Source organism: Somniosus microcephalus, chromosome 13 (assembly GCF_052327205.1).
Source record: "Somniosus microcephalus isolate GS21.2 chromosome 13, FLI_Smic_1.0, whole genome shotgun sequence".
In the NCBI taxonomy this organism is placed as follows: domain Eukaryota; kingdom Metazoa; phylum Chordata; class Chondrichthyes; order Squaliformes; family Somniosidae; genus Somniosus; species Somniosus microcephalus.
In genome coordinates, this window is record NC_140999.1 from 175,768,753 (window position 1) to 175,795,076 (window position 26,324).

A 26,324-nucleotide genomic window follows, 5' to 3' on the forward strand; every position below is an offset into this window, starting at 1 on the left:
TGGGGCATGTGATTGACGCTACTGGCCTGCATAAGGCGCCGCCAAAGGTCAAGGTGATCGTGGAGGCCCCAGCACCCCAGAATGTGAGCCAGTTACGTTCATTTCTGGGGCTACTTAACTACTATGGGAAGTTTATTCCAGACTTAGCAACATTGCTGAAGCCGTTACATCAGTTGCTATGTCAAGGCAAAACATGGAAATGGACTGAACTGTGCAACGAAGCTTTCGCCCAAGCAAAGAAAGCATTGCTGAATTCGGAGGTCCTGACACACTTCGACCCAAAGCTACCCGTGCAGCTAGCATGTGATGCATCACCATATGGTGTGGGAGCAGTCATATCCCACATCATGCCTTCGGGTGAAGAGAAACCTATCGCCTTCGCATCACGCACCTTGAACAAGGCCGAGAGTAACTATGCACAGATCGAGCGCGAGGCCTTGGGAATCGTTTTTGGAATTCGAAAATTTCAACAGTACCTGTTTGGGAGAAGGTTCACACTCTTGATGGACCACCGTCCATTGACTTCAATCTTCGGGCCCCACACCAGAATTCCGTCTCTCGCTGCAAGCAGGATGCAAAGGTGGGCTTTACTGTTGTCAGGACAGACATACGACATCAAATATCGCAAATCAGACTTGCACGGCAACGCAGACGGTCTCTCGAGGCTACCCTTGCCTGTTACTCCCCCAGAGCCTCGTCAGATAGACATCTTCTACTTTAGACAAGTGGAGGGAGCACCTGCCACTGCAGTTCAGGTGCGAAGGTACACCCGCAACGATCCAGTCCTGTCTGAGGTAATGGGCGATGTCATTCGAGGGAAAGCGATAGGAGATTCTCCTAGTTTGAAACCTTACGTTTCAAAAAGAAATGAGCTCTCCGTCCAGGCAGGTTGTCTTCTTTGGGGACGCCGTGTCATCATTCTGCCACCTCTGAGGGAACCTATACTGCAACAACTTCATACAGGCCACAGTGGGATGGTTCGGATGAAGGAAATGGCAAGAAGCTACTTCTGGTGGCCAGGTCTCGATGGGAATATTGAGGAGAAAGCCAAAACATGTTCCCCATGTCAAAGGGTCCGGAATGTTCCACAGCTGGCAACCCTACACCCCTGGGATTGGCCTGCAGAAGTGTGGCAGCGAGTACATGTGGACTTCGCCGGTCCTTTCGAAGGGAAGATGTTTATGGTGGTTGTGGACGCTCGTAGCAAGTGGCCGGAGGTCGCTGTGATGAGGTCTACCACGGCAGAGAAAACAATTGAGAAACTTGGTGAGATGTTCAGCCGTTATGGCTCACCCGAACAACTCGTAAGTGACAATGGTCCACAATTTGTATCACAGGAGTTTGCAACCTTCCTGCATGTGAATGGTGTCCAACACATCAGGTCTGCGCCCTATCATCCCTCTACTAACGGCCAGGCAGAAAGGTTTGTGCAAACTTTGAAGCACGCCTTGAAGGCATCGCAAGGTCAGGGCTCAATCCACCAACGTCTGAACAGCTTCCTGTTGTCCTACAGGAACGAGCCGCATGCCACAACCAAAACTTCCCCCGCTTCGCTTATGATGAAGAGGCAGTGGCGGACAAGTTTTGACTTACTCAAACCTCCAAGGGCAGAACAGGTTGTCCATTGTCAACAACAAGCTCAAGTTGAAAAGAGAGAGAAAAGAGCCAAGGAGAGACGGTTTCATCCGGGAGAGCACGTCCTAGCTCGAAACTACAACACTGGACCGAAATGGGTTCCTGCTACGGTGATCGCGCAGACGGGCCCTGTGTCTTACACGGTTGAGACTGCTGAGGACGTCGTCTGGAGAAGACGCACAGGTCAACTGTTGCTATGAGCAGAGACAGCCACAGAGGCTCCAACGGCTGGTTGGCCTGAACTGTTTCCGGATGATACCGCAAACCAGCATCCTTTGCCACAGTGCTCTTCTCCAACACAGGAAGTCAAAGAGACTGTTCCACCTGTGCAAACTCCTGACTTTCAACTGACACAGGCACCTTCTCCATCCAGGCCTGTGTCAATGCCTACTGCTGTGGAAGCCAGCGATGACCGCCGGTATCCTGTCAGAGAGCGGCGGCCTCCAAGACGCTTGGATCTGTAGGCTTAGTGACTTACCCACAAGACTGGGGCAGAATAAACCCCAGGGTACAGTCAGGGTTTCAGGCAGTCTACCTCTACCCTTGTTAGTTGAGTGCATTGAAAGTAACTTACCTGTTGAGAAATAATGTGGACCTTCCATTTAAGAGGGGAGGAAATGTTATGTATTGTGTGTTCTCCTCCCACCTGTGGTGGCGCTGTCACAGGAGATAAATGGTTGGGTGTTCTTTGTTAAGTTTTAGCTCTCTTTGTTCGGAACTTTCCAGAACTTCCTTTCCTTCCAATAAAGCACTTCATGTTTGAATCTCTGAGTTCTGAGTCCTAAATTGTGTCTAGGTAGAAAGGTACCGACACAACACTTTTTGGGCCTCTTTTGTCCGCGATCCTCACTGGGTCGGACCGGTGGAAAACTCACTGCCGCTTCCCGCTTAGGCTTCTTGGTAAAAAAAAAAATTGCAATCTGTTCCAGATGCTATCACTGGGACCCGACATGTTAAAAAGGACCCGTCTGACTTTGGCCGGGCGTCCTTACCGCCTGCTCAGTGGGACAGGATAAAATCGCAGCTGACTGGCTCCCAGTGTCTCCAGAGTGGGTAAGTGACTGGGCGATTTTAACTGCCTGCCTACCTCTTTTCGACCGGAAGGGTTGAGTTAAAATCGCCCCTTAAGTCTCTGAATAGCAAACCCTATAATCAGACTTGAGCTTGACGACACAAATAACAATAGTTTCACAATCAGCTGTGCGGCTAATTGCACTGATAATACACACTTCGAACATATTAATCCTTCATTTATTGAAACAGACATTAGATGGCCTTTGCAAACTTGCAGATCAAATTTTCTCCCATTGTCGGCAAAGCGTGGGAAAATCCCAACTCCTGTGTCTTTAAGACATGAGTTAGTGCAATCATTTTCCTAATTGGGAGACTGGAAGCTAAAGGGTAAATATAGTGTTGCAAAATTAAAAGCTTTAACACAGATTTGTAGAGACAAACCTGGTAATCTTGTTGGTCCTGCAAGGTTTAATTTTCAATTCTTGGGCTTCACAATCTGGCTTGGGTTTGGATGGAACGTAAAAGGAATTCGAACCACTCATTTCTAAAGTCAACATTCACATATTTGCGCCCATAATGAAAACTGCAGATAACAGAGTGGGCGGTTAGCCAGATGTGCAGAGATGTGCTCAAATGTGTGGGAAAGTATAACTAAATTACAGTCAATCTAGAAGTGATCCAGATCAGTTATTATGCTGCAAAAATAATGGGCAAACAAAACTTTTGATGAATAATCTATATTGTGCACGTTAGTTGGAGCAGACGCTGTTACATGGGATGGTCAATTCTAGACCTAGCACCTGAATTCAGCTGGTAAAACAGTTGAGAATAACTCAAATCTGGCTACCAGCCTCCTCCTTTACTTCAAAGCCCTTGGTGGTGTAAAATCCTTCAATGGATATCGCTAAGCTTCAGATAACTACATGATCCACCAATTCAGTAAAGAAATGCTCCTTGGAGTTTTAAGTAGTGCTGTCTTACAGTTATGTCATCCAGAAACAGCTGCTGTGCCTTTTTTTAAACATATAGAAATCGGTTTGTTGGTAAGATACGGCAGATCTTATTTCACAAAAAGTACGATTTATCAACAACTGATGGAAGTAACAGACTTTTGTAAAACTGAATTCCGGGGATGGGGGATCTTAGCTACAAGGACAGGTTGGAGAAGCTGGATTTGTTTTCATTAGAGCAAAGGAGGTTGAGGGGTGATTTGATAGAGATGTACAAGATTATGATGGGTTTGGATAGGCTAGACGGGGAAAGGCTGTTCCCACTAGTTGATGGTACGTACAAGGACTAGGGGACACAGATTTAAGGTTTTGGGCAAGAGATACAGGGGGGACGTGAGGAAAAACTTTTTTACGCAGCGAGTGGTGAGGACCTGGAACTTGCTGCAGACGGAAGTGGTGGAATCGGAGACACTCAATGTTTTCAAGGGGAGACTGGATAGGCACTTGAGGGAAATAAACTTGCAGGGCTACGGGGGCATGGGACTGACTGGATTGCTCTACAGAGAGCCGGCACGGACTCGATGGACCGAATAGCCTTCTTCTGTGCCGTTATGACTCTCTTCTCCTAACATCGCAGAATTTTACACTGCGTGGAAGAGGCCATTTGGCCCATCACACCTCCACTGACTCTCTGGGAAAAGCTATCCACTTAGTCCCATTTGTCTGACTTTTTCCCATAGACTTTTAAAGGTTTCTTTTTCAAATATTTATTCAGTTGCCTTTGTGGAGCTATGTTGGATTCTGCTGCCACTACTGTTTCTGGCAGTGCATCTCAAGTCCTAACAACTCTCGGTGAGGGTGGGGGTGGGGTGGGGGGGAGGCCGAGATGGACAGGACTATAAACAGCAGTAGCTGTTACTCAACAAAAAAAAATGGTCAACGTTTCCAGTGGCCAAATCAATGTTTTTATTCGAACTTTCCCAACCCGGACATCGCATTTGGACCTTGCGATTGTTTTTAGTATAACCGCTGTGTCACTGGTAGTTTACTGAAGCCATCTGGGGGGGGATTTTGCTGACTTGATGAGGCACTGCACCAAGCACGGGAGACAGAGAAAGAAAAATTTCAGATGCCGGCAATCTAAAATTAAACATACAGAATGCTGGAAATACAGAAGATGCTCAAAGGAATGAAAGAAGTCCTTGGACCAGATGAGCTAATTCTTCCGGAATACTGACCCCACTGTCTCTATCACATTTTAACAGTTTCTTAAATGAGGCCAGCGCTCTGGCTTCAAGCAGTTTACGTGATGACGTGCTCCAGCTGCTGTGTAAAGAAAAAACTTCTGTGGTGTCTGTCCTGAACACGTCCTTCACAACCCTGAGCCTATGCCCTCTTACCCTAGTGTACTGGTGCGTCTAAAAGTATTGTTCAGGCTTTACGTTCTCTATCTCAGTTCAGTAACTCGTTCGATTACTGTGAGATCTCTGAAGTGGCTGTTTTTGAGACTGAAAAGCCCTGGCATCCAATCGTTCCCCATCGCTCATTACTGGGCCCTGTGGCTCTCCTCGGCATCACCCCTGGGGCCTCTTGTGTCATGGCAACCAGAGCTGCATGCAGTACTCCGGGTAGCTTGACCAGAGCATTGAATAAGAAGAAGAAACCTAGATTAACGTTTTAGTTGTGGAGACTCTTCATCAGTTCTGTCTTTTTCTCCTTTTCAGATGCTGTGTATTTCCAGTAGATTCTGTTCTATACCTGTATAGTGAGAAGGGAAGCTATAATGCTAAAATGAAGTGGGAGAGGGATCGAGAAAAATAATTGGTGGCATCGCGGCCGCACAGCTCTCTGCCGGTCCCGCACAGCCCGGGAGACGCAGCCCCTTAAAGGGGCCGCACACCCAAAAAAAAATTAGGGGGAACATTGATCGACAGAGTGCTAGTTTGTAAGGAGCTGAGCCTTTGAGGTCTGCAGTAACATCGTTGCTTCAAATGAAACCATTTACTTCTGGTTTACTTCAAGAAATACGGTGAATAATGGAAGCGTTTTTAGTTTTAATGCATTTACATTCCTGAACGCGACTTTAGCGGAATCCGGATACTTCCCCATATTTTTTTTTGGATTGACTGCTGCCAACGAACCGGAAGCTGCGCAGAAGATAGGGAAGGAAAGAAAGGAGGTGGGGTAGCAGTATTGGTTCAGGTGAATGTTACAGTGCTGGAGAGAGAGGATGTCCTGGAGGGGTCAAGGACAGAATTGATTTGGTTAGAGTTAAGAAATAATAGAGGTGCCATTACACTACTAGTTGTATTCTATAGGCCACCAACTAGTGGGAAAGATATAGATGAGCAAATTTGCAGGGAAATTACAGAGAGGTGCAAGAACTATAGAGTAGTGATAATGAGGGACTTCAATTATCCTAATATAGACTGGGATAATAGTACAAAGGAAGAATTTCTGAAGTGTGTTCAGGAGAACTTTCTTGATCAGTACGTTTCCGGCCCAACGAGGAAGGCGGCATTGCTGGATCTGGTTCTGCGGAATGAGGTAGGTCAAGTAGAGCAAGTGTCAGTAGGGGAACATTTAGGGAACAGTGATCATAGTATCATAAGGTTTAGATTAGCTATGGAAAGGACAGGGAGCAATCTAGAGTAAAAATACTTAATTGGAGGAAGGCAAATTTCAGTGGGTTGAGAACGGATCTGGCCTGGGTAAATTGGAATCAAAGATTGGCAGGCAAAACTGTAACCGAACAATGGGCTGCCTTTAAAGAGGAGATGGTTCAGGTACATTTGAGGTACATTCCCATGAGGGGGGAAAGGTAGGGTAACCAAAGTCAGAGCTTCCCTGAATGACAAAAGAGATAGAGAGTAAGATGAAGCAGAAAAAGGGGGCGTATGACAGATGTCAGGTTGAGAATACAAGTGAGAATCAGGCTGAATATAGAAAGTTCAGAGGGGAAGTGAAAAAGAAAATAAGAGGGGCAAAGACAGAGTATGAGAATAGATTGGCAGCTAACATAAAAGGGAATTCAAAAGTCTTCTATAGGCATATTATAAATAATAAATGGGTAGTAAGAGGAGGGGTGGGGCTGATAAGGGACCAAAAAGGAGATCTACGTATGGACGCAGAGGGTATGGCTGAGGTACAAAATGAGTACTTTGCATCTGTCTTCACCAAGGAAGAAAATGCTGCCATAGACATAGTGAAAGAGGAGGTAGTGGAGTTACTGGATGAGATAAAAATTGATAAAGAGGAGGTACTAGAAAGGCTGTTTGAACTTGATAAGTCACCAGACGTACGCGCCATAATCTTCCAATCCTCCTTAGATATGGTGGTGGTGCCAGAGGACTGGAGAATTACAAATGTTACACCATTGTTCAAAAAAGGGTATAAAGATGAACCCAGCAACTACAGGCCAGTCAGTTTAACCTCAGTAGTGGGGAAGCTTTTGGAAATGATAATCAGGGACAAAGTAAACAGTCACTTGGACAAGTGTAGATTAAGGAAAGCCAGCATGGATTTGTTAAAGGCAAATCATGTTTAACTAACTTGATCGAGTTTTTGATGAGGTAACAGAGCAGGTTGATGAGGGCAATGTGGTTGACGTGGTGTACATGGACTTCCAAAAGGTGTTTGACAAAGTGCCACATAATAGGCTTACCAGCAAAGATGAAGCCCATGGAATAAAAGGGACAATGGCAGCATGGATACGAAATTGGCTAAGTGACAGGAAACAGAAAGTAGTGGTGAACAGTTGTTTTTCGGACTGGAGGAAGGTATACAGTGGTGTTCCCCAAGGGTTGGTACTAGGACCACTGCTTATCTTGATATATATCAATGATTTGGACTTGGGAGTACAGGGCACAATTTCAAAATTTGCAGATGACACAAAACTTGGAAGTATAGTGAACAGTGAGGAGGATAGTGATAGACTTCAAGAGGACATAGACAGGCTGGTGGAATGGGCAGACACGTGGCAGATGATATTTAATGTAGAAAAGTGCCAAGTGATACATTTTGGTAGGAAGAACGAGGAAAGGACATATAAACTAAAGGGTACAATCCTAAAGGGGGTGCATGAAGAGAGAGACCTGGGGGTGTATGTGCACAAATCGTTGAAGGTGGCAGAGCAGGTTGAGAAAACGGTTAAAAAAGCATATGGGATCCGGGGCTTCATAAATAGAAGTATAGAGTACAAAAGCATTTATAAAACACTGTTCCGACCTCAACTGGAGTATTGTGTCCAATTCTGGACACCGCACTTTAGGAAGGATGTGAAGGCCTTAGAGAGGGTGCAGAAAAGATTTACGAGAATTATTCCAGGAATGAGGAACTTCACTTGCGTGGATAGACTAGAGAAGCTGGGGTTGTTCTCCTTAGAGCAGAGAAGGTTGAGAGGAGATTTGATGGAGGTGTTCAAAATCATGAGGGGTCTGGACAGAGTAGATAGAGAGAAACTGTTCCCATTGGTGGAAGGGTCGAGAACCAGAGGACACAGATTCAAGGTGATTGGCAAAAGAACCAAAGGCGACATGAGGAAAACCGTTTTAACGCGGCCAGTGGTTCGGATCTGGAATGCACTGCCTGAGCGGGTGGTGGAGGCAGACTCAATCGTAGCTTTCAAAAGGGAATTGGAGAAGTACCTGAGGGGAAAAACTTTGCAGGGCTACGGCGAAAGGGTGGGGGAGTGGGACTAGCTGAAGTGCTCTTGCAGAGAGCCAGCATGGGCTCGATGGGCCGAATGGCCTCCTTCTGTGCTGTAACCATTCTATGATTCTAAATGTCAGGTCCCAAATTTGAAAAAGTAACGTTCAGCACAACAGACGGAGGTCTTGATGGCGATAAGCACACTCAGCGAGAGTACAATAAAACGCTCACAATCTGACTACATCCTCGTTAAATTGTACCGGAAGTTTCAGCAGTTCACTCTGATGAATTAATCACACCACTGTCACTCTCACTCTCTCTCTCTCTCTCTCTCCTCGTGTTCCTTCTCTGCCCTGCCTCTCGTTTTCCTCCCCAGTCTCTTTGTCTAGCGCTGCTCTCTCTATCTCTCCGCACTGTCTCTATTCTCTTTCTCAATGATCCTTTTCCCAGCCGATTAAATCCTAACATCCTGCGCCTGCATTCTGTTCACCAGCCGCGTGTTCAAACCACAACAGACAGAGGAGCTGATGGCGATAAACACACACTCGGCGAGAGTACAATAAAACTCTCACAAGCTGACAACATCCTAATATCACCGTCAAGTCACATCACAGACCTACAGACCCCACAATGCCTGAAATTTCCACCCCTCGCCTTTCTCACTTATCTGTGGGAAGCTCGGCGAGAACAAACAAAAACACCACTGGAACTGCACATGAACAACTACTTCCAATTGGTTGGCAGCAGTGGCGGCCTTTTTTTTGATAACACTCCTGTGAAGCGCCTTGGGACGGTTTATTACGTTAAAGACGCTATATAAATATAAGTTGTTGCTGCTGTAGAGAGGAAATGGGATCCGATTTAACCCTCTTAGCGCCTTCCCTAAGCACCATTACCGAAGCCTGGGAACACTGCTGCACTCTCAGCCAGACAGTGGTGTATCATTTGTGGAGACGGAGGAACTAAGCCGGGTGAAAAATACTTTTGAATGTAAATTTGAAAATCATTTTTGTGTTCTGATTTGGCGCAGTGCAGCATCCCATGAATTTCTGTACTTGCCAAGTGTAGTATGGTCTTCTTGGTGAGCACTGCAATTTTGCATTAAATATCCAAAAAGCTGTGATAACTGTGCTACCTGTGTGGTAGCAAATCAGTAGATGGTATGCGTCTTTGGACAACTGTCAGGGAAGTTCACGGTGCAAAGGGTCGGGGGCGACGTGATGATGGTGTCGTTTGTCGGAGCTCCCATCACAGAGAAGTGGGAGTCGAGTCTGTTCTTGTGATTTCCTCACCATTTGCACTCCCAATCCCAGCTGCCTGCAGATGTTTCTCTGCAGAGAGGAAAGGGAACACCAAGCTAGAGTTGCCCTGGGTTAATTCAGGTTATACAGTGTCACTGGCCTGCCCCAACCTCTCGTCTGGTGCACGGCATGTTAACTAGGCAAAGAATCAGAAAACACTTCTGTGTGATTTAATAGTCAGTTCTGAGTAATGGTGAAATGAACGAATGTAATGATGCATGATAAATTGTAAAGACTTGGGGGGGAAATTCGGTTGCTTTGCGCCTCCCATTAGCACCCTAAGAGGGCAAAGCAACTAGCGCCCGGGCGTGGCGATGTTTGCGCCGCTCACGAAATTGACCAGACATTTTGCGGTGGCGCTAAACACTACCGTCACGATCTGCTGTGCCCGCAGATCGTGACGTCAGTCGAGCGTGTAGCGCCCCGGACCGGATATTGAGTGGCGCCCCCTGCCTTTCCGCCTGCCGCTAGCAACGACAGGTTGAGGGGAACGTTTTGCGGTTGGGAAGGGACTGGGGGAGCACTATTTAAAGGCGGCCGCTTCCTGACTTTTTTTGTCTGCGACATTTTTGCACCACGCATTCTGAGAGAGAGAGAGACTTCTGGAGAGATTCAACGCTGAAGGAGTTTTGGGTACTGAGCAGTACTTTGCAGGTTCATTTTGATTTGACCTTCCTTGCATCGATTTAGAAGAGACTGTGGGGGCTGCACTCTGAGCTCTTTCCCTGGGCCTCTCCATTGTTCTTTCCAGCAGAATTGATGTACAGGTCTGCCCAGGCTGAGATTCAAGGCTGCAATGAGCAGGGTGTGGATGGAGAGCAAGATCGACCCTCCCCTTTAAGAACTGGCCGGCGCCAGTGTGTCTGTGTTCCATTGCTGACTGACATCACATGAGCTTCGCCAGCGCTCTGAGTTAGCGCCTCGCTCCTTGGTGTTAGCGCCTTAAGAGAGGTGTGTAGCGCCTGATTTAGCGCTCCAATCACCTGCAATAGAAGCCAAGTTTGCAGTCGGAGGCGATAATTAGCGGCAGGCGCTAAACTTAGCGCCCGGCCGATAATTGCGCCCCAAACGGGGCGATACCGAATTTCTCCCCCTTGGGATATACTCCAGCCCTACCATGGAGCAAGCACTGTTTGAACTAGCTTTTGTTTGCTGCCCACCTGTAATGCAGAGCTTGTTTTTCATTCCAGTTTTCTGTGTCATGGAGTTGCAATTGATTCTTTGAATCGTGTTGCTGTGTATGAATTAACAACCAACGTTGAACTGCAGATCGTTGCAGATTCCGCCAACATTTTACTGGTAAGAGATGGCGTATGAGTTCAAATGTAGCAGTATTTTCTCCTCTTGATGCTCATCCACTGTCTGCAAACCTCCAACAAAAGCTTTCACAAAACCAATTAGAGGAAAAATAGATTGGTGGCGAAAGTTTAAAACTTCGCATTAGAGTCTACCCCAATGGTTCGGGTGGTACCGAGCTGAAAGTTCAATGCACAGTTGGGCAGTATTGGCCTCAAAGTCCCTGCACTAGGGAGCATTAAAATCAGCAGAGTACCATCACCCGCCCCACCGCACCCCCCCCCCCCCCTCTACAGTAGCCAGTGACTCCTGCTGGCATGTGGGTAGGGTGAGGAGAGGATCTGGTTCAGCTTTGCCATCTTTGGACAGTTGAGTAGGCTGCTACTCCCTGTTTAGACTCACACAAGGACAATGGCCACTTGGGTGATGTACCAGAGGGTGCAGCCAGTGCCTGTGGAACCGTATCCCAGCTAGAATCAGCGTCTGCAGGAGAACAGGGTGACATTGGGGAGAAAAACTGATTTTCTGTGATGAGAGTTGTTGAAACCTGCTATCAAATACAATTCTACAGTTGGGACTAAAGTCTAGAATTGCATTTAGACCATTAATTATGCATCCTGTATTGTCATATGTCTTTGTGTTAATTGTTCAGCCAAGTATTTTTAAGAAATCATGTTGTGTGTTGCTAAACCGGTTCGAAAACAAAGGAGATTTTCTCTTTCCCTACTCTAAATAAATTCTCCCAAGTTTGGTGTAAGATTCTATTTTTAAATTTGTTTTTGTGTCCCTGTTTATGTAGTCCGTTAGTATTCTCCATTCTTTGGGGTGTCTGCATGTATCATTCTCCTGCGGAAAGGGCAGGCAGGCTTCATCATATTCGATGCTCAAGTCCATCACTGGGAGATGTGAAAAAGGACCCTGGGTGATTCACCGTATTCCTCTCCCTCCCTGTAGGGAGCTACCCAGCCACCACCCCCTGAACTTCCCCAGTAGCAAAGCAAAGGTTTGGGAATGTGCCGTGTAGGCACGGACAACCAATTTGTGGGGTAGTGCGGAACACCAAATCTGCTGCGTCACCATTGCTGCAGCAATCTTATAGACAGAACAATTCTATCTAGCTGAAACTCTTACAATAGTATGCTATAGGCACTGATCATCAACCTTGTTGTTTAGTTTCACAGATCGGGCACTCCCAGTGAGGAGCATCGTGGGCTGGCGGTCCTGGATTTTTCCATCCATTTAAACTAAATTCAAATACTGCAGGCCCATTATTTCCTGGTCAGTGCTCCCTGCAAGCACTGCTCCCCACCAGGTGCCTTTAATCAGGGGGGGTTAGACCTTAAATATGTTCCTTAGTGAGGAGCTAAACCATGTGCTGAAGCTTTATCACATTACTCACTGATCTGTGGTAAAGTTACTCTGTTGTACTATTCCGTATTTGTCTCCTGAATGTTGTGCAGAAAATCATGTCATTGAAGACCGGTGCTTCCTGCAGACTACTTGAGGAAGTACGACTCTCCTTAGCAGGACACGGTTGTCACAGCAACTCCGAAAACCTCAATAGGTGATTGCAGGTTGCTGCAGCTGCAACCATGAGAAGTCCGAGACTCTTAACTAGTGGCGTTAAAGACGTGGGGCGAAAGAACTGAGCACGCTGGTTTCCAAACTCTGTTTAACTAGAACAGGACCAAGGACAGTGCTGTTGCTGATTTGTGTTATTTGTTACAGAACAAGGTGTATCTCATACCCCATGAACAGTTCACCATGGAATATGTGCTGCCAAGAGTGCATTGCATCAGTACCCAGGGGACGTTTGCACCAGACAGGTGACGTGCGCAGCTTTGTATGTTTTTCCTGCTTTTCTAAGCGATACCACATGGTAATCCAGCCTCTTAAGACTATTATCTATTTCTTGCAGGAAAACAGACATTTACATTAGATTTTTCAACTCTGAAACAATCGAAGAGGGTCAAAATTATTCTTTGCTGTTTAAATTTTGCATGAGCTCAATATTTTCTTGAAATTTAAAGCATTTCCTGAAAAAGTTGACGTAAAATTTGGAAGAAGCCAACATTATTCAATGGAAAAAAAATAATGTAGGCCAAAAGGATGTGGAAGTTTGGCCACAATTTCTGTTTTTGCCACTGTTGGTGAAGCTCATCGTTTAACATTTTAACTGGACGGTATATTGCAATAAATCCTTAGCGCTGCTCAGATTTAGGTTTTCTTATTTAAGGCAGAGATGACACAAGTAGACTTGCAGCCCATAATTTCCACCGGAGTTCTCCCGATCGCTATAATTTTGACGGATGATCCACGGAAACGCCGGTTTCTCCGGGGTTTCTACAAGTCTTCCGCCGAAGTTATGACGCACGATCGGGAGAACCCCGCATAAGTTCAGCCCCGTAGAAATTATAGCACAGAAAGAGGCCATTAGGCACGGTGTGCCTGTGCCAGCACAGAACAGCTATTATGAACATTGAACTACGTTTCATCTGCTCTGTTAAACAGGATATGAGCAGAACCATCAAATGTGATGCTTTTTTCCCAAAGCTATCAGCAGATGTCTTGATTTCCAATTCTTAAGTGCAGCTGCCTCTTTTGGCAGCTCTTCGAAGAAACCCGACATCAATGTCATTTAATTTAATACTAATCTGAGAACATTGGATCAGGATGAAGGGCTATTTGCAAGCTGGGACTTCATGAGTTCGTAATAAAATTATATCTCGTTAACATGTACCCTTACAATATATCCTGTATTCAGTGCTGTTTCATGTTTATTTATAGTCACGCAGAGAGCGACTGTTGGCTATTGTCATTCCTGTTAACACTTACAACATTGAAGTGTTCAATAATAGATGCTGATGAAAGCTAGCCTCTTTAAATCTCCGGATTTTGACCTTGATCAGCTGATCTTCTTATCAAGTAACCAGATCGGTAGACAGTCTCGACTGCAGCCTGAGAAAAATAACATTTTAAAAATGAGCACAAAAGTGAAGGGACTGTAAACGTCCAAGGAGAAGAAAATGGATAAATAAAAGTTTTGCCCTATTCTTTCCAAGAAATCATCACATATGATCCCTCTGAACATTAAGAGATCTGGAATTGTCCGAGATCATAGAATAGAATCATAAAAGCACAGGAATCCATTCGGCCCATTGTGCATGTGCTGGCTCTTTGGTAGAGCTATCCAGTTAATCCCACTACCCTGCTCTTTCCTCATAGCCCTGTAATTCTTTTCCCCTTCAAGTATTTATCCAATTCTCTTTTGAAAGTTACTATTGAATCTGCTTCCACCGCCCTTTCAGGCAGTGCATTTCAGATCACAACAACTGGATGTGTAAAGAAACTGTTTCCTCACGTCGACAGCCTCTGGTTCTTTTGCCAATCACCTTAAATCTGTCCAATGGGAATAGTTTCTCCTTAAATCTGTCCAATGGGAATAGTTTCTCCTTATTTACCCTATCAAAACCATTCATGATTTTGAACACCTCTATCAAATCTCCTCTTAACCTCCTCTGCTCTAAGGAGAACACCTCCTCTGCTCTAAGGAGAACAACTCCATCTTCTGCAGTCTCTCCACACAACTGAAGACCCTCATCCCTGGTACCATTCTAGTAAATCTCTTCTGCACCCTCTCCAAGGCCTTCACATCCTTCCTAAAGTGCGGTGCCCAGAATTGAACACAATACTCCAGCTGAGGCCGAACTAGTGTTTTCTACAGATTTAGCGTAACTTCCTTGCTTTTGTACTCTATGCCTCTATTAATAAAGCCAAGGATCCCATATGTTTTTTTAACAGCCTTCTCAACTTGCCCTGCCAACTGCAAAGATTTGTGTACATACACCTCCCGGTCTCTCTGTTCCTGCACACCCTTTAAAATTGTACCATTTAGTTTATTTTGCCTCTCCTCATTCTTCCCACCAAAATGTATCACTTCTCCACGTTAAATATCAGCTGCCGTGTGTCTGCCCATTTCACCAGTCTGTCTATGTCCTCCTGAAGTCTGTTACTATCCTCCTCGTTGTTTACTACATTTCCGAGTTTCGTATCATCTGCAAACTTTGAAATTATGCCGTGTTTAGGTGTCTAATATTTATTTCTTTGCCGGCTGTCTTGCAGTGGTTCCTGCGCGTCCTCCAGGTTTCAGAAACCTTCGCAGTCCATAATACTGACAGAAGGTGAAATATCCTCTGCTTCGACGCTGCTGCACCTTGATCCACTCAGAGTCCCCTCTATTGGCCGGCCCCACCAACCACAGCAGCCCCTCATTCAACCGCCGACCATTGTGGAGGCAGCCGACCTGATCTTTCTTCGGACCCCTCAGGTAATTACGTTGTTTGTAGTCACTGGGCTAGGAAGCACTTGGAGATGAAAATAAATTCATAGTTAAGCATTCTAAAGTCTGAAGCTCTACAGCACTGGGTCAGAAATCAGCCTGAAAGCTGGGACAGGCTGTGAACTGTAAGTTGACATAGAGCAGGTGACAATCTAGCCATATGATTTAATTTGACTATCCAGCCAAGTACCATCAGAACCATACATAGAATCGCAGAAAGATAAAGCAGAGAGCCAGATGTAAAATCATGCAATATTCAATCAGTACTTGTTGGCTCCAGGCTGTTATTTCAGTGTAATAATGGCTTTCATCCTCTACTTAACAATTTGGAGGTTTTCAGCCAAGAAATAAATCAAAAACAGACATGCCCCCTATCTGAAGACTAGAAAAGGAAACAACTTCCATTCATATCCATCATGTCCCCAGGTCCTGCCATCACATCTAATAAATTACCTTTTGATGTAGAGACGCTGATGATATGTCGACAACCACAGAAATTTGCACACAGCCAGACACACTCAGTTTATTTTCCCTCACCAACTTTCTCATCTGCTCTCATTTGAAGGTGTTGGCTCCATGCTGGGATAAAACTCAATGGGCTCCAGTTCACAAATGGCCATTGACCAAGTGTGGTTCTTGGTCGTGATCCAGCAGCACGAGGCATCAGAGCCAAACCAGGCCTTGTTCTCACTCGATGTCCACACACACACACACACACACACACGGACTTCCACCTGCGGTTGCTGGAGAACTTATCAGGAGTGGGGGCTGCATCCCTGACCAATTTTTTCCCCCTCCTGACACTGGGGCACTGAGTTCAATTGTAGCGCGCCTACCATGCTCCCAGTGGCAATCAGCTGGCTGAGCACAGACTGGGGATCAAAACTGGGATCCTCTTGATCGATGTGCCTCCGCTACTCGCTGGATCAACTTCCTGAGCATCAGGGCAGCAGGGAAAAGGAGGAGCCCATTTAAATTCTTGTGTTCAAGGTGATCTAGCAGATATATGGGACTGCATGTGGTGTAGTACTAAGGTAGACCGACCAGGATCATCCCAGCCTTGATTTATGGTGTGTGCTTAGTTAGCTAATGGTGACTGAGCCAGCAGTAGGAGTGTTAATGTTGGGATTATTGCTCCTGGTTAAGGAATAGGGACAAATCAGCCAGGATTCCTTATGGTTGCTGTCCAGTGTTCTATCCTGCGAAGTGCACGGACTTCACTGACAGCAGGATCTGGCCCTGATGCAATACTCCTATGTAGAAATTGCCTGTTGACACTCCGGCCCCGATATTTACGAGTAGACAAGGGGGACTTGTAGGGACCAGGAAAACCAAGGTATGGGGAATATGGACCTCATTTGAATTTTTTTTCATCCGTTTCCTGGACGGCAGCCCGCCATATTGTGAGGCTGGCTGGCTGTCGGGCAGGAACGCCTGCGGTACAAGGCCGCAGCTGGGGAGCGAAGAGGAGGAGGGGGGAAGAGATCGCGGGTCGGCCTGGAGATCGCCGGGGGGGTGGGTTTGGTGGATCACAGGGAGGGTAGGCCGATCGTGGAAGGTTAGTTGGGGGGGCGGGGCTGGGGTGAAGCACTCCTGCTGCTCCTGGCCCACAAGCAGTGCTATAAAAAGCACTTGCCTGCTTGGTCCGACCATTCTCGCCTCCTTCAGCTGCCGGGTTTCCCGAGCCCTGGTAAACCTGGCCTGGAGCCGTTAAATCTAAATGGCTGCTAAAATCTGAGGCATGCAGTCTCATGAGTATACTTACATTACTGACCCACCTCTCGAGAGCAGGTTACTTGCCACACTATCCCGGTTTAGCCGGAAGTAGGCGCATTCGCGGCGGGTTGGGATCTGGCTTCAGACTTTTAACAATTTAAACACCCCTCTCCTGCCCGTCCCAGAGGGGGTGGGGGTTAAAATCCCCCCCTCCATGTCTAGGCTCCCACATGAGGAAGAAACTGCTTAGGAGAGGCACTAGAGGGTGGGAGTATACCCCTGCAGCAGTCAGTGTTTTAGGAGAGGAAGGGAGGGGGAAATTCTAGGAAGAAGCAAAGGATTAAATTCTTGTGCTCAAATTTACTTGAAAGGGGGAGAGATAGCTTTCTACTGCCTGGTGGCTTATCATCTTCTCCTAAGGCTTTTGGAACGCTGCTCTCTGTGTTATAAAACCCAAAAAACAAACCGCTCCAGAAGTGTGTTCATAAGAACATAAGAACTAGGAGCAGGAATTGGCCACTTGGCCCCTCGAGCCTGCTCTGACATTCAATAAGATCATGGCTGATTTAGGGCTCAATGCCACTTCCCTGCCCGCTCCCCATAACCCTTCACTCCCTTATCTTGCAAAAATGTGTCTATCTCCACTTTAAATGTATTTAATGACCCAGCCTCCACGGCTCTCTGGGGCAGAGAATTCCACAAATTTACGACCCTCTGAGAGAAGAAGTTACTCCTCATCTCAGTTCTGAAAGGGCGACCCTTTATTCTGAGACTGTGCCCCCGAGTTCTAGATTTCCCCATGAGGGGAAACATCCTCTCTGCATCTACCCTGTCGAGCCCCCTCAGTATCTTATATGTTTCGATAAGATCACCTCTCATTCTTCTAAACTCCAATGGGTATAGGCCCAGCCTGCTCAACCTTTCCCCATAAGTCAAACCCCTCATCTCTGGAATTAACCTAGTGAATCGTCTCTGAACTGCCTCCAATGCAAGTATATCCTTCCTTAAATAAGGAGACCAAAACTGTACGCAGTACTCAAGGTGTGGTCTCACCAATACCTTGTACAGTTGTAGCAGGACTTTCCTGTTTTTATACTCCAACCCCCTTGAAATAAAGGCCAACATTCCATTTGCCTTTTTGATTACTTGCTGTACCTGCATGCTAACTTTTTGTGTTGCATGCACAAGGACCCCCAGGTCCCTCTGGACTGTAGCATTTTGTAATCTCTCTCCATTTAAATAATAGTTTTGTAGGAACGGAGGTTCCTAACTAAATAATTCAGCTCAAGTCGATGGATTAAAAGACTGGAATTTAATAACAACGAAGTTTGCTGGATGTTACAAGGAGGAAATCAAAACACGTTCGTTCAAGATGCCAGGTAGTCGAAGACTGCTGGAAAGTTCTCTAAGCTGACGTCATGACGTCCCCACGTTCTTCGCGCCACTGGCGGTCACGTGATCGGCGTCATGACGTCACCACGCAGGATAAAGGCAAACACATACTGTAAAGGTAACAATCAGTTTAAAGGTGCAGTCCCCGGCTGCACTATAATACAATTAAGGGGATTATACTAAAGTACACTGAGTCTCTTGTGGCTCCTCCACAGTTTGCTTTTTTATTTTTCCCGCCAAACCTTTTGTGCTTTTTGCAGACTGTTGCCACCTTCAGTAGCCGTATTCAGACTTTGGGTCGATACGCCTTTGTGATCCACTTCTACCAGCCGGAGCACCCGACCTTCCCTGCAGAGGTGCTGATTAATGGAGGACGGATTTGGCAAGGTAAGCAGAGTGAGTTACTGGAGTCAACTGCACAACCGCAGTGACTGTAATGTCTAGAGTATGGTATTTGATTTACTATAACTTCCAAAGGCTGTTTACTCAAGCGAGGCCCTGTGGCTCGGATCATTGCAGTTTCTATTTTATCAGATTGTGTCACATCTCATTCGACGGTCGGTGATAAAGCCTTACTAGGCAGTTCATACTGCCGTCCATCCCAAGAGCAAATTAAAAACAAATCCTGTGAGGGCTGATGCTAGCCTTGTTCCCTGAATTCATGCAGTTCTAAGTTTAACTGCCTGGGTTCAAAGGCTGTGTTTCCTCAAAGCACTCTTATGACCACCATCTTGTGGCATATTTTTTTTCCTTCCAGGTCACGCCAATGCTTCCTTCTGTCCTCACGGGTATGGTTGCCGTAGTTCAGTCCTTTCTGAAAATAAGATTGTCCTGGATATAACCGACAACGATGTGTCTGTTATTATTCGCATTCCTGATGGCAAGACTCTGTGGTTGGTAAGTGAAGATATTACAGCATGATTAAAAATAAAACCCAGTGCATTCTGGGTAGGAATGTATGACCAGCTGGTTCTCATGAAATTATCCATTTCCGAGGTACGCAGGAAATATTGTGAAGTGTTGAAGCTGAACTCTCACAAAGAACATTTCCCTCTTAGCCAAGAGATTGTGAGTTCAAGCCTCACAGCTGTAGGTCTTTGGAGTCTAAACTCCTCTGGGACAGAGTTCAGTCAGGATGTTTCTGAGCGAAGGAATCACTGACATCTGACCCCACTGTAAGCGAATGTCCCGTGCCATTGGCTGATTTCTGCTGGTTGCTTAAGTTCCTGTGATGGAAGGGCGAGAATAACTGAAACTCAAAATACAAAAACCAGTGAGGCCTAATAATCTGCAGGCCACAATCCTGGCAGTTACACTGGGATCGTGCCTGGCGGTTCCTTCCACTGCTGACCCTGCAAGTACAAGTATGCAAGGCAGCTGATTTGCATGAGGTTAGCAGGCGTCCATGTCACTATAGGCACGTCTCAGGCAGCTGCTGGCCTCACGCTGCCGGCAACCCTGGTGCCTGGCTGCCATTCAGAGATTGCCTGTTTGCCCAGCAGAAGCCTATCTGTGGCCCCTTCCCTCCCACCCCCATGACCCCGCCCCCCCAACAAATCGTTCTGTTCCTCAGGGGATCCTGGCCACTTCTGGCCTGGAGCCGACCACCCCACCAGCCTCCCCAGTGGTTCCACTTTCACCCTTCTGGAGGTCAGTATGCCTCATCTGACTCAACATCCTGGCCTCCCGAATCTTGTCGGGTCCCATATGTCATTGTTTTCAAATCCCTCCATGGCCTCGCCCCACCCTATCTCTGTAATCTCCTTCAGCCCCACAACCCCCCACGATATCTGCGCTCCTCTAATTCTGCCCTCTTGAGCATCCCTGATTATAATCGCTCAACCTTTGGTGGCCGTGCCTTCTGTTGCCTAGGCCCTAAGCTCTGGAATTCCCTGCCTAAACCTCTTCGCCTCGCTACCTCTCTTTCCTCCTTTAAGACGCTCCTTAAAACCTATCTCCAGTCATTTTAGTCATCTGCCCTAATTTCTCCTTATGTGGCTCGGTGTCAAATATTTTGTCTTTTAATACTCCTGTGATGCACCTTGGGAAGTTTAACTACATTAAAAGCGCTATATAAATACAAGTTGTTGTTGTTGTTGAAAGTGGGGGCGCCCAGTGTCGGGAGTCGCTAGTATCCATTCCGCCACATCCTTGTCTTGTAAGGGTTGAGTGGAGTCTTGATCCCTTTCAAAGCCCAGCAGTAAAGCCTAGGTTAGATCAGGACCCGGCATTTCTAGGCTCTATCCTGTTTCTGAGTCATTTTGCTGGAGTTATGGCGAGACTCTGACGGAACAGCTGAGGAAATTTAGCCCCATGATAATCAATCACTTCTGGTGTCTGAAGTTCAGGTGGGGTAATAGTTCACCCTGCTGAGCACAACATTGAAGAACTATTACAAACTATTAATAACCTTTCGGTTATTTAGCCCAGTAAATGCTGAATTCACCCGCTCCTTCTCCAATTTGTACTCTTTTGCCCTTTCCAGGACTATGTTTTGGTTGTGCCAGAGGCCAGCTACAATTCAAACTACCTTGTTGAAGAACCTTTGGACAAGTCCTATGATTTCATCAGCACCTGCGGGGCAAACAGTTTCTATATCAAGTAAGTCCTTGCTTCCAGAGTGACGACATTTCGCAGATAAGCATCACAAAAAGTCAAAAGTGTCTTTTCATTTGTACCTCCTGAGGACCCTTCAGATCCTTCAATAATTTATTTCTATGTAACTGAATAATCAATCGGCATAAGAAGTTTGTAGATTGACTCCTCCATCAGCTTGGCTGACTTGGTGGCAGTTTCGCTTCTGTGTCAGAAGGTGGTCCCAGGACTTGAGCGCATAATCTAGACGAGTACTCCAATGTGGTAATGAGAGACTGGTGCATTATCAGGAGTGCTGTCATTTGGATATGACGTTAACATGCGTGTTCAGTTTGTTGTTAAAAGAACCCAAGACACTGTTTGAAGCAGAGCAGAGAGTTTCTCCCAGTGCCCTGGTCAGCATTCCTCCTACAACTAAAAAATAAAGTTCCTCTCATTCTCTCTCATGAAACTCTTAGCAAAGAGCTGCACATACACGATGGGCCGAATGGCCTCCTTCTAGGCTGTGAACTTTGGTGGCTCATACTGATTGTGGGATCTTGCTGAGTGCAAAGTGATTGCCTATATAACGACAGTCATTGCACTTCAAAGTAGTTCCCTGCATGTGAAGCACTTGGGTGTTTCCAAAAAGCATGATAAAAGTGCTGTATAAATGCAAGTCACTTCCTGCCAAAAACTCCGTATCCTTCCTCCCGACTACATTTCTCTCCCGGCTGCTCAATGAGGCCAAACCAAACACTGTGCAACCTCAGTGTCGTGTCTGACCCGGAGCTGAGCTTCAAACCCCACGTGCTGTCCATCACCAGACAGCTTCTGTCTCTGCCACATTCCCTGATATTTATTCCTATCTCTCCCCCGCCACTGCTGAAGCCATTATGCATAATTTTATCCTAAGATTCAAGTTCGCAGTGTCCTCCTGCTGGCCTCCCAAACTCCTCCCTTGGTATAAACCCAATTTGTCCAAAACTCTGCCACCCATATCCTGTCCACAGTAAAGTCTCACTCATCTTTACAAAAGGTAAATCGTGCTTGACTAATCTACTGGAATTTTTTGAGGATGTAACTGGTAAAATAGATAAGGGAGAACCAGTGGATGTGGTGTATTTGGACTTTCAGAAGGCTTTCGATAAGGTCCCGCATAAGAGATTAGCGTGCAAAATTAAGGCACATGGGATTGGGGGGCAAGGTACTGACTTGGATAGAGAACTGGTTGGCGGATAGAAAGCAGAGAATTGGTATAAACGGGTCGTTTTCCGAGTGGCAGGCAGTGACTAGTGGGGTACCGCAAGGATCGGTCCTAGGACCCCAGCTGTTCACAGTATACATTAATGATCTGGACGAGGGAATTGGATGTAATATCTCCAAATTTGCAGACGACACAAAGCTGGGTGGGAGGGTATGCTGTGAGGAGGATGTCGTGAAACTCCAGTATGATTTGGACAGGTTGGGTGATTGGGCAGAAACATGGCAAATGCATGTTGATGTGGATAAATGTGAGGTTATCCACTTTGGTGGCAAAAACAGGAAGGCAGATTATTATTTGAATGGCAATAGATTGGGAGAAGGGGAAGTGCAAAGAGACCTGGGTGTTCTTGTGCACCAGTCGCTGAAGGTAAGCATGCAGGTGCAGCAGGTGGTTAAGAAGGCAAATGGTATGTTGGCCTTCGTAGCGAGAGGATTCTAGTACAGGAACAAGGATGTCTTGCTGCAGTTGTACAGGGCCTTGGTGAGACCACACCTTGAGTATTGTGTGCAGTTTTGGTCGCCTTATCTGAGGAAGGACGTTCTTGCCATGGAAGGAGTGCAGCGAAGATTCACCAGGCTGATACCTGGGATGGCAGGAATGACGTATGAGGCGAGATTGTGTCGATTGGGCTTATACTCACTGGAGTTTAGAAGATTGCGAGGGGATCTCATCGAAACCTATAAAATTCTGTCAGGCCTGGACAGACTAGATGCAGGAAGGATGTTCCCAATGGCCGGGGAGTCCAGAACCAGGGGTCATAGTCTAAGGATAAAGGGTAAGCCATTTAGGACTGAGATGAGGAGGAATTTCTTCACCCAGAGAGTGGTGAGCCTGTGGAATTCTCTACCACAGAAGGTAGTAGAGGCCAGTTCATTAAATATATTCAAGAAGGAGTTGGATATATTTCTTAAGGCTAAAGGGATCAAGGGATATGGGGAGAAAGCAGGGACAGGGTACTGAATTTGGATGATCAGCCATGATCTCATTGAATGGCGGAGCAGGTTCGAAGGGCCGAATGGCCTACTCCTGCTCCTATCTTCTATGTTTCTATCCAACACATATGCCCTCACTGATCTCCACTGGCTCCCTATATCCTAATGGACCAAATTCAGAAAGGAGAATTATTATCCTCTGACAACTCCTTACATGGCCTCGCTTCACACTACACCTCTGCAACCTCCTTCAAACCAATGTCCCTACCTGTGCCCCACAGACCTCTATCTCTCAGCATTCCTCAGTTGGCTGCAGGGATTTTAGTGATCTTGACCCCATCCTCTGGATTTCCCTCTCTAAACCTCTGCAACTTTCTGCTTCACCCTTCAGTCCATCTCTCTCCTCTGTCCTCTACCACTATCGCTTCTCAATCCTCCACCGCTCAATCCGTCTCTGTCTTAAATTCTGTACCACTCAATCCATCGCTTTCCTATGTGAAGCCCTGTAGGGATGTTTTATGTTAAACATGCTCTAAAAATGCAAGCTTTTGTCACTGTAACAGAAATGAAATAACATTGATATTTTATCTAAAGTGTGTAATTTCTTTACTTGCAATCAGTTTTGAAATGTATTAAAATTTGGAAGCTTACAATAAAGGTTGAATTTTGAATTATGGGTTTGATCCAAAAGGAAAAGTTGAAGTGTAACAGTCCTAACTACGTTCAAACTGGCGAGCTTCAACTAAGAATGGAAAGAGTTTTGCAAGTGTTCATTGTTTGAACTATTCTCTTAACGTTTATTGTCTTTTCTAAGTGGAAATGTGATTGCAAATGTCTGAATTTCTTGTAGTCCCGCTACTGCCTCAAAATTCTGCAAAGACTCTGTGGTGTCTCTCTCTGCATTTTACAATAATGGTGCCCTGCCTTGTATGTGCCATGAAGTGGGCGCCACGAGCACATCCTGTGACCCCTTTGGAGGCCAGTGCGGTTGTCTACCCAACGTGATTGGCCGCGACTGCTCCCGCTGTGCTACCGGGTACTACGGATTCCCGAACTGCAGACGTAAGGGCCAGTTTTCTTATTTAAGTTAAACCAGTGCACGGGCTGTTCCGAACTGACAGCTGAAATGATTGCTCCAACGATTTTAACACATTGGCAACTTTAGTACAACTTTTAACTTAACAAGCACAATGTGGTATATTATCATTAGGGACAACGGAGGAAAATGCACCTAAATATATTTGAAGTAACTTCTCTGCACTTAAAGGGGCGTCTTAACATGTTTTTAAAGGCTGTGTGAAGCCGCACTGGGATGTAGAGTTCCGCACGGTGAACTCCTGATCTCGACTGGGCCTGTCTTCATGAGCCACACGAGCAGAGGGGAGGGAAAAGAACTCATCCCTGCCCCCAGTTTGCCCTCCTCCAAAGGGATACACAAGCCAGCAACCCTCCAGTGCCTCGTGCAAGTAACGCTTCTGCAGGTGTGATCCGAAACAAGTCGGGGGTAGAATTTTCCCGGGCTTTTCCCGATCTCCTGATGCCACTTCAGCATAAGATCGCCGTAGCCCCAGAGAAAGGGAAGAACATCGGAAGAACCGCTCCGCGGGAATTCCACATGTCGGCTTCAGCGGGTTATTTAGCCTGTAGAGTCTCCTCGGCAATGGACGGGCGGTGGAAGCAGATACAAGAGTAACTTACAAAAGGGAGTTGGGTTTATACTTGGAAAAGGAAAACATTGCAGGGCTGTGGGAAAAGATCAGGGGAATGGGACTAATGGAATAGCTCTTTCAAAGGGCTGGCATAGTGACAATGGGCCGAATAGCCTCCTTCTGTGCTGGATGATTCTATGTTAGGATTGATCCTATCCTCACCAGTCAGCCAGATAGATTTACTCTTGCATTGACCCAGGCCTGGGAGTAGATTATCTGCCTGCCTCTCTGCTGGTGAATGTCTCCTGGCACGGGACCTAAAATAGGGATAGAGGAAAAAAAATGAAGAGGGAAGGGGAAGTTTTGTGCAACAATCTCCCCTACTTGGAAATGTAACCATCTTATTTAACAATTGGAACAAACTTCCCAATTCTTTTTGTTGTTGTTGCTTTTCCAGCATGTAACTGTGGCAGACGTTTGTGTGAAGAGGTCACAGGTCACTGCATATGTCCCCCACGGACCATTCAACCGGAGTGCATTGCCTGTGAGCCACAGACCTTTGGCTGCCACCCACTGGTTGGCTGTGAACACTGCAACTGCTCACACTTGGGGATTCAAGATCGGACCAGGCCTGGATGTAACACCGAGAGCGGACAATGCAGGTGAGGTGGTCCCGGAGCTCACGGTCGATGCGATTGATACACTATCCAACGATGCCTCACAGCAGCAGGAATGTAGCAGTTTGATGCCAAATTCCTGGGCAACTTCATGCTCCCCATGGTTTTGTCTGAGGTTTATCTGATCAACTGAGAGTAGATTAGTCGTTATCAAATACCAGGATAGTCGTGGTACAGTGCTATTTGGCAGCAAGGTATGCGAGAGGGAGTCAGACTAGAGGAGGGGCATCTCAGACAAGTTTTGTTATAAACTTTATGCTGCATGGAGCAGATACACAAGCCATTCCTGAGTGTGTGTGTTTTAATTGTTTTATTCGGTCTCGTTACAAAAGGGAATGAGGGGGCACCTTTCTCTTATTCACAGGAGTGGGGGGACGACAAGATATTTTGTTAATAATATAAGACTGTGAAAATTCAACCCATTGCAACTTCAAGAGCCCTTTTATACTGGTGTCCGCTGTGTACCTGTGCCGCTGGTTCACGAAAGTTGTGGATCTAGCGCAGTTACCATCAACCTCAATGTTCACCTGCCCGATTTTGGTCACTAGGATTCTGGGTCTTAACCAGCAGTTAGATTTAGCAAATCTGGCAAGTTTACACTGGGGTTTCCGACAGTTGAGTGAGGCCCGTGTGTCGGGAAATGATGGCACCCTGCTCGCACCAATGTTAAAGGACCTTAAGAAAGCTGTTCATGACAGGGTGAGTGGCAAAGTGCTTGAAGCATTCAGTATCTGTTTTGTTTTGGAATAGTAGCTGCCAACATAGACCTTTTATGTACCTGTGGTTTTTCCTATCTGGTCTCAGGGAGATAGCATCAGGTCGTGGAATTTGTAAAGTCAAAACAAGAGTTGTGGAACTCCATTTACCCACATCCGTGCTTCAGATCGCGCTCAACGGAGCAATGATAACCAGTGAAACTCCAGACGCTTTGT

The 26,324-nt window shown here is 46.3% G+C and overlaps 1 protein-coding gene across 1 annotated transcript in view; it reads left to right on the plus strand.

Moving 5' to 3' along the window:
- lama5 (laminin, alpha 5) overlaps positions 1-26,324 on the plus strand; it is a 319,972-nt gene that overhangs the window by 201,221 nt on the left and 92,427 nt on the right. The window contains exons 28-35 of the mRNA XM_086005633.1: positions 10,741-10,849; positions 12,575-12,672; positions 14,969-15,173; positions 18,554-18,680; positions 19,051-19,190; positions 20,779-20,894; positions 23,917-24,128; positions 25,173-25,377. Coding sequence (XP_085861759.1) covers positions 10,741-10,849; positions 12,575-12,672; positions 14,969-15,173; positions 18,554-18,680; positions 19,051-19,190; positions 20,779-20,894; positions 23,917-24,128; positions 25,173-25,377 — 1,212 coding nt within the window. The remainder of the gene's footprint in view (positions 1-10,740; positions 10,850-12,574; positions 12,673-14,968; positions 15,174-18,553; positions 18,681-19,050; positions 19,191-20,778; positions 20,895-23,916; positions 24,129-25,172; positions 25,378-26,324) is intronic.